Source organism: Macaca thibetana, chromosome 1 (assembly GCF_024542745.1).
Source record: "Macaca thibetana thibetana isolate TM-01 chromosome 1, ASM2454274v1, whole genome shotgun sequence".
Taxonomy (NCBI): Eukaryota; Metazoa; Chordata; class Mammalia; order Primates; family Cercopithecidae; genus Macaca; species Macaca thibetana.
The window spans coordinates 10,960,211-10,971,810 of record NC_065578.1 but is presented as its reverse complement, the minus strand read 5'-3'; the positions used below and the strand labels follow the sequence as shown (position 1 = coordinate 10,971,810).

The window sequence follows — 11,600 nt, the reverse complement described above, 5'->3', positions numbered from 1 at the left end:
CGCTAGGAGAGACTAAGAGAAGCAGCTAGGACTGAGGAGTGGGTTTTATTGTCCTTCAGAGCTCTTCAAGCTGTCCCCTCTGTCATCACTCCCCGGATGTGTGGGGCATGGTTCCTTGCCTGGGAAAGCCGAGTTCAGTTCTGTTTTTTATTCTCTGGGAACACGTCACAGCTGTAGCTGGGCCCCATGCTCTGCCCCAAGCCCCCAACCCCGCGGGGCTCCGGAGGCTTCTGTCCACTCTCAGGGCCCTTAGGGCCTGGCTTGCTCCAGGGTCTTGGGCTACTGGCAGCTCCTCTCCTTGGGCTTCTGGCTGCCAGGCGTTGGTGCCACTTATTAAAGGCCTGGAACCAGGGAGGGGAGGAAATGCTATTGTTGTGGGCTCTCTCCAGGGTCTGTGCCGTGCCTGCTAGAGCAACACCTGTGTCCAGCTCCTTTTGTCCCCAGGGCCCCTCCCTCTGCCCCAAGCAGCCAGCCAGTCTTGCCCAGGCCAAATGCACAAGCTCAGAATAGATCCGATGGTGATCTGGGAAGCTGTACTCAGAGCAGAGCAAATGAGGGAGGGGGTGCTCAGGACCTAGGCCCTCCATGGGCTAGTCTGAGCGGCAGCCATACCTCATGCCACACCTTCCCAAACTGAGGGACCGGGTGGGCCTGGCCTGAGCTGGGGCCACAAATCAAATCAAGGGCTCCAGCATCCAGCCTGTGTGTTCTGTAATGGAACTGACCCCCTCCCCTGAAAACAAAGGGGCCCTGGGGCTGGCAAGCAGGGAAACCTCAGATCCGCAGTGCGCAGCTGTGGCACAGGCTTCTGGAAGGCTGGCTGGGTGGAGTGCAGGGAAGAGGGTAGTACCTGGGAAAGGACCCAGCCATCTTCCTGCTGCTTTAACTGCTGAGCCACTCGCAGTCGCAGGATCCGCTGCCACCACGTCCGCCAGGCCGATCTCAGGTGCCACTCTCTGAGCTTTGGGGACAGTTGGCAGAGGAGGCCTCTTGCGCTCACGCTCCCCTGCAGTCGCCAGCCCTTCTGCCTTTCTCCCCCCACACCTCTGCGGCACCAGAGTGAAAGGGCTATGGCAAGGGGGTGTCATCTGAGTATTAACAATGCAGATTCCTGGGCCTGTCCCCCAAGGTTTTGGAGTCAGTAGGTCCAAGGGCCATACTTTTGAGAGGGGTTAGGGTTCAGTATGAGGTGAAATGGGAGATGGTCAGTATGGAGAGGGGCTGCGCCCACTCACCAGGGTCCGTGCCAGCTGTTCTGCCCCTTGGGCATCCACCCAGTGCTGCCATGCTGCTGCCAGGCACCTGGCCTGCTGGGAACCCCGCAGCCCACGAAGCAGTGCCTTAAGCCACCGGCGCTGCAGGTACTTCCTCCTGATGGCCAAGAGCATCGTGACCCTTCAGGGCCGGAAGGAGGGCAGAGCCATGGGCCTGGGCCTGCTTTTCCAGGATCCTACATGAAAGAGCACTGGCCAGAGAGGGCCCAGCTCTAGCCATGGCTCCGGCGAGCCCCTCGGCCCCTGCCCCCATCCCTCGGACCCCCCAAACTGCACACACAGCTCCTCTCACCCCAGCCTCCTTTTATGGGCCTCGCTTTGGGCTTTGAGGGCCCTGGGCTCAGGGCTGGAGTGTCCTCTTGGTCCCTGGTCCCTCATCCACAAGGGCAGGCCTGGGACCCAGCTACTCTGTCCAGGCCACTGCGGCCAGAGCTGGAAGGCAGGGCAGAGAGAATGTTCTCCGCACCCTGGAAAGGGGAGTTGAGTCAGAAGAGCTTAATGTGGGTCCAGGAAGGCAGCTGCTCTTAGTGCCCACCTAGGAGTTGAGTACAGTGAGGAGCGTGGAGGAAGGCGCTGAGCTCAGCCTTGTGCCCTGCCCCCCATCTTCCCAGGCCTCTAGCCGCTCTGGGCTGCTGCCCAAAGAGAAATCACAGGGGCGGGACAGGAACACAAAGTTTTCTCAGAACACCTGAAACATTCCTAAGAGGGAATGGATGGGGAGAATGGTCAGTACACATAACACCGTGTCCCAAGGAGCTGATTTCCAGGCCCCTGAGGACTGGAGACCACTTCACCCCTGCACTTCAGACACTGTTTGTCCTCCAGGGCAAGGTCTCCTTACTCTGAGCCCAGGCCATTCCCCTTGGCTTCCTCTGTCCACCCAGGCTGCACTGCAGTAATGGCGCGGGCGGCACCAGCCCCGTGGCCTGTGTCCAGCAGCTGCGGGTCTGAAGGAACAACCAGAAAGGAGCACCTGAACCCCATGGGCTTGGACCTCCTGGGGCCCCACTGGGATTTCTTGGCTGGCAGGACACATCCCTGCTTCTTCCACCCATTCCCCCAGGTGGCCAAAGACATTCCAACAGTGGGGTGGGCCCCTAGAAGTTACCCCTCAGTGCCTGGGAGCACAGCCCTGGGAGGTGGCTGTTTCTCTCCCCACTTAAAACTTGTCAAAGCTGAGTTACTTGTCTGAGGCCTCATACCTCGAAAGTGGTCTGACTCCAGAGTCCGAGCCCCCGGCTAGTACTCTCTACAGAGAGGGGCTCTCCAAAGGGGCTGCTGGGGCATGTGTGCCTGTGGCAGAAAAGAGGGGGCCCTGGAATTAAGCACCCTAGGTACCATTCCCAGCGTTTAGTTTCTAGAGGCCTCGGATTCTCCATCAGTATATGGGATCCTTGTCTTGAATAGAAATGTAAAAGTACTCTGAGAAGCAATTGCCCTGTAGCTTATTTAGAAAGAAGAGACCCTGAGACCCTAGAACCTGCTGTTGCCATAGCCCCATATGTGTGAATTCCGCAACTAGCCAAGGCTAGTTCCTTTCAATTCCATTTTAAAAACAAAAACCGGGAGGCACGGTGGCTCATGGCGCAATGGGCCTGCCCAGCGGTTGGGGAGGCCAAGGCAGGCAGATCGCTTGAGCCCAGGAGTTCGAGACAAGCCCTGGCAACACAGTGAGACCCCATTTCTACAAAAAAAATAAAATTAGCCGGGTGTGTTGGCACACGCCTGTAGTCTCAGCTACTCACGCGGCTGAGGTGGAAGGATCGTTTGAGCCCTGGAGGTTGAGGCTGCAGTGAGCTGTGATTGCACCATTGCATTCCGGCCTGGGCAACAGAGTGAGACACTGTCTGAAAAAAAACGACGACCGAAAAAAGTCACCTTAGCTTTTTCTCTTAGAACCTTCTCTAAAATGTATTCTTTGTGGCATTCTGAAATAAGATTCCTGATGATGCCTGTTGATCTTAGGGACACTACCTCACCTGCCAGTATCTTTGGGGCTGTGTCCTTCAAGGACATGTCCCCAGACTGCTGTGCAGTGTCATTTTCTGTTTGGTTTTGTGGTGGCTTCTTCCCTCTTGCTAGGCCATCAACCTCTTATCACCATTTGTTGGTGTCAGAACTAACTGCTTCTGGTCTGGAGAGGGACTGACCAATGCCGTTGGGTAGAGAGAATTATGAAAGAGATTTTGGTATTTTTCTACTTTATATTTTCTGACTTTTCTGTAATGAGCATATTTCACTTTTCCAATAAGGAAAAAAAAAAAAAACTTGACCTGGTGCAGTGGCTCACACCTGTAATCCCAGCACTTTGGGAAGTCGAGGTGGGAGGATCACTTGAATTCAGGAGTTCGAGACCAGCTTGGGCAATATGGTGAAACCCCGTCTCTACTAAAAATACAAAAATTAGCCAGGTGTGGTGGCATGCACCCGTAGTCCCAGCTACTCAGGAGGCTGAGGTGGGAGGATCGCTTGAACCTGAGAGGTGGAGGTTGCAGTGAGTTGAGATCACACCTCTGCTTCAGGCTGGGCAATTGAGCCAGACTCTGTCTCAAAAATAAAAAAACAAAAAAAAATGCTACTGTTCCGTGTACCTATCCTGATCTTCAGCTGCACCGTGAGAAAGCATGCATTTCAGTGTCTCCCTAACAGGCTGTGACCCAACACACTAGTCTTTGTGTCCAGACCTGCAGTGGGCTGGCACTCGAGAGGTGCTGGGTTCATCTTTGCTGATGGATTCAGAGTTGCTTGTCAGAGGCTGACTGAGAACCGGGGAGAGGTGGTGTGTACAAAGCTGCTGGGCCCCTGGGGAGGCATCCAGCCATGCTGCCGCCATGGGCCGGATCAAGCTGATTCTAAGGCCGGTGGTCCGAGGGTCATTTTTGGACCTCCCGTCCTGCCTAGGCTCCCCTCACCTGCTTCCAAGGGGCTGGGGCGTCCAGCAGCAGGCTCCCCCTGCTGGCCATCCGGGGCCAGAGCGTGAGGTCAGCCTGGGGCTTGGGGCGGACCTTGCCGGCCCCTGGGGCCTTGGCCCGCAGTCCAAGCCGCACCCTGAGCCGCGCCATCTGCAGGAAGCGTCTGAGCCCAGCCTGCCGGAGCTGGGTGACGATGGCTCGTTGGACACCGCCGCAAGCCCCCGACTGCGTCGAGGCCTCTAGGACCCTGCGGGAGAGGAAGGAGTCTGCAGCCAGGGCCATCAGGGCCAGGACTCTCCGCAGGGAGCCCTTCCAGTGCCCTGCGGGAGGGGGCCCTCCAGGCCAAGCCCCAGCCACCTCCCACTCCCTCTTCTGGAGGGAGAGTCTGGGTAAACAGGAGGGAGAGCGACCTGGAAGGAGAAAATCGCAGACAGGGACAAACATCCTGTTTAGGGGCAGAGAGGGGACAGTCCTGCCAGTGCCACTTTGCCTCCCCTTCCCTGGCGTTTATGGCGCTTGCTGAGTGGCTGACTGTGCTGGTGACTGCCAGGCAGGACCATCAGAGACTTCCCCAAGGAGGGGACACACAGCAAGAGGTGGTGCCAGGATGTGGTCCAGGACGGGGTGACAAGGAGATGGCTAGGGCGGCCTCTCCCTGTCACCCCCAATCACCCTCGAGCCTTTGCCCTGCCACCCAGCCACGAATTACGCTCTACCCCTGCCAAAAACAGGCTCGAGGCCTGAGCTGGAAGCACAGAGTGGGGCTGCGCTTAGACCACGGCACTCACCAGGCTCGCAGCTTCCAGGAAGCATGGACTTGGCTGACCTGGCCCCGACAGCTGGGCGCCCACAGTGCCCAGCACCGGGCTGCCTGGGCCCCAGCACTCTCTCCTTCCTGCTGCTGGGCCTCACGGTGCACGTGCGGGGCCACTGGCCATGCTGGGAAGGCCTGCGGGGCCCGGGCCTTCTTTGGCTGCCCATCTTCCTGGCCTTGCTGCCCGCAGCTTCTCCAGTGGGCAAGGGAGGCCTGGGCCACATGCTGTTCCTGTGCCCCGGCTGCAGCTGCCTGGGCTTCCCGCCATGTGGCAAACACGGCCCCCAGTGCCCTTCTCCTCAGGTCATCCTGAAAGGCTTGACGCTGGGCCCGGAGCACCCCTGTGTCTCTTACAACCTCACACCAGGCCTGGAAGTAGCTGCAAAACAGACGCATGGGGCCAGGCGTGGTGGCTCATGCTTGTAATCCCAGCACTTTGGGAGGCCAGGGTGAGTGGATCACCTGAGGTCAGTTTGAGACCAGCCTGACCAACATGGTGAAACCCCGTCTCTACTAAAAATACAAAAATTAGCCATGTATGGCGATGGGCACCTGTAATCCCAGCTACTTGGGAATTTTAGAATTGCTTGAACCCGGGAGGCAGAGGTTGTAGTAAGCTGAGATCGCGCCACCGCACTCCAGCTTGGGTGACAAGAGTGAAACTCCATCTCAAAAAAACAAAACAAACCAAAAACAGATGCATGGGAGGGCTTGTCTCGTTCTCAGAGTCAAAAGTCACATTTATTCAATGTTACACCAGCAAAGCTCCCACAAAACACTAAAGGACTAGGAACGGGTGAAAGCACTGGCTTTCCGTCTTGGAATCTCAGCCTCAGAGGGCAGGGCCTGCCCTGCAAAGGCATGGGAACCAGTAGTATGGGTTCAAGTCCCACACCAGCCACGTCCTGCCTCCCATCACATGCCCAGGTGGTTGGTGAGGGAGAGGAACACCATCTCCCACTCACTGAGAAGCCAAGAAAAAAAAACATTTACAGCCGGGTGCAGTGGCTCACGCCTGTAATCCTAGCACTTTGGGAGGCAGAGGAGGGGCAGATCACCTGAGGTTGGGAGTTCGAGACCAGCTTGATGAACATGGAGAAACCCCGTCTCTACTAAAAATACAAAATTAGCCGGGCGTGGTGCCACATGCCTGTAATCCCAGCTACTCAGGAGGCTGAGGCAGGAGAATTGCTTGAACCTGGGAGGCAGAGGCTGCGGTGAGCCGAGATCGCGCCATTGCACTCCAGCCTGGGCAACAAGAGCGAGACTCCATCTCAAAAAAAAAACAACCCATCTACACCCTCAGATGCAAAAGCACAGACGTCAGCCATTCTGTAGCCAACAGTTCACTGCCCCTATGGGGACACTGAACATTCGCATTTGTACTGAACTGTGGGAGGAGCCATTCTGCGTCCCTCTGCTTGGTTTTACAATGTGCATTCATAAACTGTATACATGTTCCACCAGAACATCTTTACTTAAATGAAGATTGCACTGTCTTCTCTTAGCAACGGTGTATAGCAGACACCTCCTTGCTGTGACTCCCCACAATGGGCATTATGGTAGATTTCTGAGGAGTGGATTTCTCCTTTTTTTTTTTTTTTGAGACGGAGTCTTGCTTAGTCACCCAGGCTGGAGTGCAGTGGCACAATCTCGGCTCACCACAACCTCCACCTCCTGGATTCAAGTGATTCTCCTGCCTGAGTGTCCTGAGTAGCTGAGACTACAGGCACCTGCCACCACGCCTGGCTATTTTTCATATTTTTAGTAGAGATGGGGTTTCACCATGTTGGCCAGGCTGGTCTTGAACTCCTGACCTCAAGTGATCCACCTGCCTCGGCCTCCCAAAGTGCTGGGATTATAGGCGTCAGCCACTGTTCCCAGCTGATTTCTCCCATGTTAATCATATCCTCTAAAACCAAAGAACTGACCTGGCCAGGAGCTGGACTCCCAGGGCTTGTTGGGGCCACAGGTTAGGGTTGGGGTTTGCCACCACTCCCAAAATAGATAATAAGGTATCAGTGGTCATGGCCCTCTGTCTCCGGGCTAGGGTCTCCCTGCATGCCCCTTATTCCCCAGGCCATAGGCCTCCTATCTGGGCCACCCTCTGAGCTTCCCACCCCCTGGGTGCTCTTCTTGCTATTCCTTGGGTGGGGAGGACCAACACCCTCCCACCCCCAGGCCCACCCACCTCTGCAGTAGCAGTTGCTCTGGCCAGGTCACTGTGCGTCTCTGACGAGCTGCTGCCTGCTGCCAGCTCCGAAACACAGCCCTCTGCAGGCCCTGGAGGTGGCCCTGCACCCACGTCTGGCACTTTTCATGCAGGAACTGCTGTCCTGGGGCCAGAGAGATGCTGAAGAGCCACTGGGTGCTCACCCCAGCCTCTCCCCATGGGTCTCTGCTTAGCCAGCCCTTCGCTCCCTACCAGGTGGGAACAGACAAGGCCGCCCTGACTGTCTGGGTTAAAAAGCCTCTATTACACGTGTCCTGCTGGTGACCAGGCCAGCCCAGCTCATAGAGTTGTTGGGTTTGTTTTTGTTTGTTAATTTTGCCACAATGTTTTCGAATCTGGAGAATTCCGGTAAAAATCTAATTTTCTGGTTTTTTTTTTTTTTTTTTTTTTTTTTTTTTGAGACGCAGTCTCACTCTGACGCCCAGGCTGGAGTGCAGTGGCCCAATCTCAGCTCACTGCAACCTCTGCCTCCCGAGTTCACGCCATTCTCCTGCCTCAGCCTCCCGAGTAGCTGGGACTACAGGCGCCCGCCACCTCGCCCGGCTAGTTTTTTGTATTTTTAGTAGAGATGGGGTTTCACCGTGTTAGCCAGGATGGTCTTGATCTCCTGACCTTGTGATCCGCCAGCCTCGGTCTCCCAAAGTGCTGGGATTACAGACATGAGCCACTGCGCCCGGCCCAAAAATCTAATTTTCAATTTTTCTGTAAAAACTGGAAGTTCTGGAAACACTGGCTCAGTGTTCCCGCTGGGGAATGACTGGGCTGCGTAAGCAGCTGTCCCCAGCGGACAGGACATGACTTTCCAGAACAACCACAGCCCTGTCTGCCAGCATTAACGTGATGTGTTGGTGTAGTGGGCAGCCTCCAAGATAGCATCCTGTATTCCTGTCCCGGGCAATGCCCCGCCTTGAATACAGGCTGGGTTTATTAATTTGCTTCTAACAGACAGAATTTGGCAGAAGCAATGGGATGTCACTTCTGATATCAGGTTATAAAAAGATTGCTTGGGGCCAGGTGCGGTGGCTCACGCTTGTAATCCCAGCACTTTGGAAGGTGGAGGTGGGTTGATCACTTGAGGGCAGGAATTTGAGACCAGCCCGGTAACATGGTGAAACCCTGTCTCTACTGAAAATACAAAAATTAGCCAGGCATGGTGGCAGGCACCTGTAATCCCACCTACTAGGGGAGCTGAGGCAGGAGAATTGCTTGAACCCGGGGGCAGAGGTTGCAGTGAGCCCAGATCGCACCACTGCATGCATGGGCAACAGAGTGAGACCGTCTTGAAAAAAAAAAAAAAGAAAGAAAGAAAGACTGGTTGGGCCATGCAACAGCTCTTTTTGCCCAGAGGCGGAGACCCAGACAGCAAGCCTGCCTTGGGACTATCCCTTCTCCCTTCACTGGTCACATTCCTTAGGGCTTCTAACACACTGCACCCTCAGCCAGCTCTGCAAATCCAGTCCTTCCCACTGCCCTATTTTGCTGAACCCTTCCCACACCTCAACTTCTCTCTCCATTGCTCTGCCTGCTGAGCCCTCCTTACCTCCTCCAGGGACCCTCTCTGACTAACTCTACTGGCCTCTAAGGGCACCATGACTCTGCCCACTTCTCCCCCAGCTCAGGGCTCAGACCAGTGACTCCTAAAGGCCAGGTAAGGATAAGGATGAATATTAAGGTGATGAGGTAGGGACTACATTATCCCCATTTTACAGATGTGTAAGCTGAGACTCAGAGAGGTTAAGTAGGTTGTTTAAAGTTCACACAACCAGGGTATGGAAGAGCAGGGATTCAAACTCAAGACTACAGAGTCCAAGCCCCCAGGTTCTGCTCAGCCACCCGACTCCTGGGTGTAGCCTGTGGGGATCTCATCACCAGACTTTGCTAGGGGATGGGAGGGTATGGGGGATGGTGAGGCACTCTGCAGAGTCACTGTTCCTCTAGGAAATTTCACAGCTGAGGTCCATTCATTTACTCATACATAGCACAATGTGTAAGAATTGGTCAGCCTGTTTTTTTTTTTTTTTTTTTTTTTTTTTTTTTTTTTTTTTGAGACGGAGTCTCGCTCTGGCGCCCAGGCTGGAGTGCAGTGGCGCGATCTCGGCTCACTGCAAGCTCCGCCTCCCGGGTTCACGCCATTCTCCTGCCTCAGCCTCCCGAGTAGCTGGGACTACAGGCGCCCACAACCGCGCCCGGCTAATTTTTTGTATTTTTAGTAGAGACGGGGTTTCACCGTGGTCTCGATCTCCTGACCTTGTGATCCGCCCGCCTCGGCCTCCCAAAGTGCTGGGATTACAGGCGTGAGCCACCGCGCCCGGCAGCCTGTTTTCTTTGAATCCAGCTAAGTCAGTGTCACAGCTCAGCGGACCTCTCTGATCAACTGCATTTGTTATCTATGGCTGTGTAACAAATTACCCAAGTACTTATTAGTTTTAAACCACAGATGTTTGTTATCTCACAGTTTCTATGGGTCAGGAGTCCAGATGTAGCTTAGCCTCTGCCTCAAGGCCTCCCATGAGGTTACAGTCAAGTTGTTGGCCAGGGCTGCAATCGGTCTCAGACAGACCCTGGCCCTGCCCTCACCTGCAGTGCCCCCAACCCAGTCTCCACTCACCCTGCCAAGAGGAGTGCCAGTGGCATAGGGCATCTCGTGCCAGTCGCCAGCCCCGCTCCTGGGCCCACCTCTCCACCAGCCGCAACTGCAGCAGCCGCCGACGCCACAGGCCCAGCACAGCCCTGCAGCTCCGATCCCAGGCCCAGTGGGAAGCCAGCTCTCTCCAGGCCCCTTGGGCTGTTGCCCAGCGGCTCCAGCTGAGGAAGATGCTGGGAAAGGGAGGGTCCACCCTGAGGATGGCCACTGTCCCCCAAATCCCAGGCCAGCCCTGCCCCGCCCTCCTCTCTCTTCTCTCCAGCTGTGGGGGGCTCTGGGTGACTCTTCTGTTTCCATTATGGGAGGGTGGGTTGCTGAGGACTGGAGGGGCCAAGCACCTCTCCAAGGGTCATGATGACTAGTGGGAGGGATACGGTGGGACTCTAGACCCCCACTGCCAAGTCCTGTGCTCAACCACTAGCCATAAACATTGCTATGGACTGAGCACTCACAACGTGCCACACACGGCACTGGGAAATGTTTGTGCCCTGCCTCGCCACTGCCCCACTGGAGCGAGTACTATTAACCCCATTTTACAGATAGGCAAATAGAGGCACAGAGAAGTTATGCAACTTGCCCAAGATCACACAGCCAGTGAGGGGCAAAGCTGGGATTAGAACCCAGGGAGACCAACTCTTATGCATTGTGCTATAAATGAATGAACCTCGGCTGTGAAATCTCCAAGAGGAACAGTGACTCTGTAGAGTGCCTCACCGCTCCCTGACACCCTCTCAGTAGGACAGGGCAGGAAGACAGGAGGAACTGAAGGCCTCTGAGGTGCAGACCCCAAGGGGCTGCTTCTGTGAAGGCCAAGGGTGGATGGGAGAAGGGGCTGGGAAACAGTAAGTCCATAGAGTGGCAGGCAGATGGGGAGGGGTCCCTACCGCCTCTGGAGGGTATGCTGGTACCACCTGGCTGTGCCCTGGAACTGCCAGGCCCGTGCCCGCCAGAGCCGAAAGCACTGCCCCTGCTGCCGCTGCCCAGCTGCCCACAGAAGGCTCCCCTGGAGAGTCTCCGGGAGGGTGGGGGCCCTGGGAACCTGGGGAAGGAGGTGTGGAGTCCTGGGTCCCCCACCCTGTCCCCTTCCCACAATCTCCACCCACCCACCCCTACCTGCCCCAGCCCCTCCCCACCCACCTACCTCTCACCTTCTCCAGAGAGCCTTGGGATGTGCTGCTGCCCATTGGCTCCGGAGCCGAGGGTGTCTTGGTGTAGCTTGATGTGGCATCTGGGCCCAATGCCCTCATGTGCCACCATCTCAGGCTGCACTGCAGCATCCGCTGCTGCAGGCCCTGGAGGAAGGAGCTAGAGAAGGGGCAGGTGAGTGCCCAGCCCAGCCTCACCCCCAGGCTGGGCAGGGTGGCCAAGCAGGGGCTACCCCACCCTGGCCGCTGTGAAAGAGGTGGGCTGGAAGGGTGCTCACCACAGGCCAGACACTGGGCTAGCATTCCACGCTGCCGCCCGCCACAGCGGCTGTATGCTGGGATCGCTGGGGGCTTCAAGAGATACCGATGCCCACCAGAGTCCTATCTCTGGATTCTGCTAGATTCTGACTTAATGGTCAGGGTACATCCTGGGCTTCCAGACTTTTCTAGAGTTCTCTGAGTGACCTCAGTGAGCAGCTGAGACTGGGCTGACTGGGCTAATGCTTTTTTGTTTTGTTTTGTTTTGTTTTGTTTTTTAGACAGCGTCTGACTCTGTGGCCCAGGCTGGAGTACAGTGG

The 11,600-nt window shown here is 56.1% G+C and overlaps 3 protein-coding genes across 3 annotated transcripts in view; 1 reads left to right on the top strand and 2 right to left on the bottom strand.

Annotated features, from left to right (window-relative positions):
* The window catches only part of MAD2L2 (mitotic arrest deficient 2 like 2), a 407,166-nt gene that overhangs the window by 290,879 nt on the left and 104,687 nt on the right, over positions 1 to 11,600 (top strand). The window lies entirely within an intron of this gene.
* Positions 1 to 11,600, bottom strand: part of CLCN6 (chloride voltage-gated channel 6) — a 165,558-nt gene that overhangs the window by 55,633 nt on the left and 98,325 nt on the right. The window lies entirely within an intron of this gene.
* The window catches only part of C1H1orf167 (chromosome 1 C1orf167 homolog), a 28,302-nt gene continuing 16,836 nt past the window's right edge, over positions 135 to 11,600 (bottom strand). The window contains 12 exon segments of the mRNA XM_050789390.1: positions 135 to 233; positions 236 to 342; positions 868 to 961; positions 1,236 to 1,465; positions 1,567 to 1,741; positions 2,116 to 2,221; positions 4,280 to 4,433; positions 4,975 to 5,379; positions 7,192 to 7,336; positions 9,842 to 10,050; positions 10,762 to 10,916; positions 11,026 to 11,182. Coding sequence (XP_050645347.1) covers positions 166 to 233; positions 236 to 342; positions 868 to 961; positions 1,236 to 1,465; positions 1,567 to 1,741; positions 2,116 to 2,221; positions 4,280 to 4,433; positions 4,975 to 5,379; positions 7,192 to 7,336; positions 9,842 to 10,050; positions 10,762 to 10,916; positions 11,026 to 11,182 — 2,005 coding nt within the window. The 3' untranslated portion in view covers positions 135 to 165.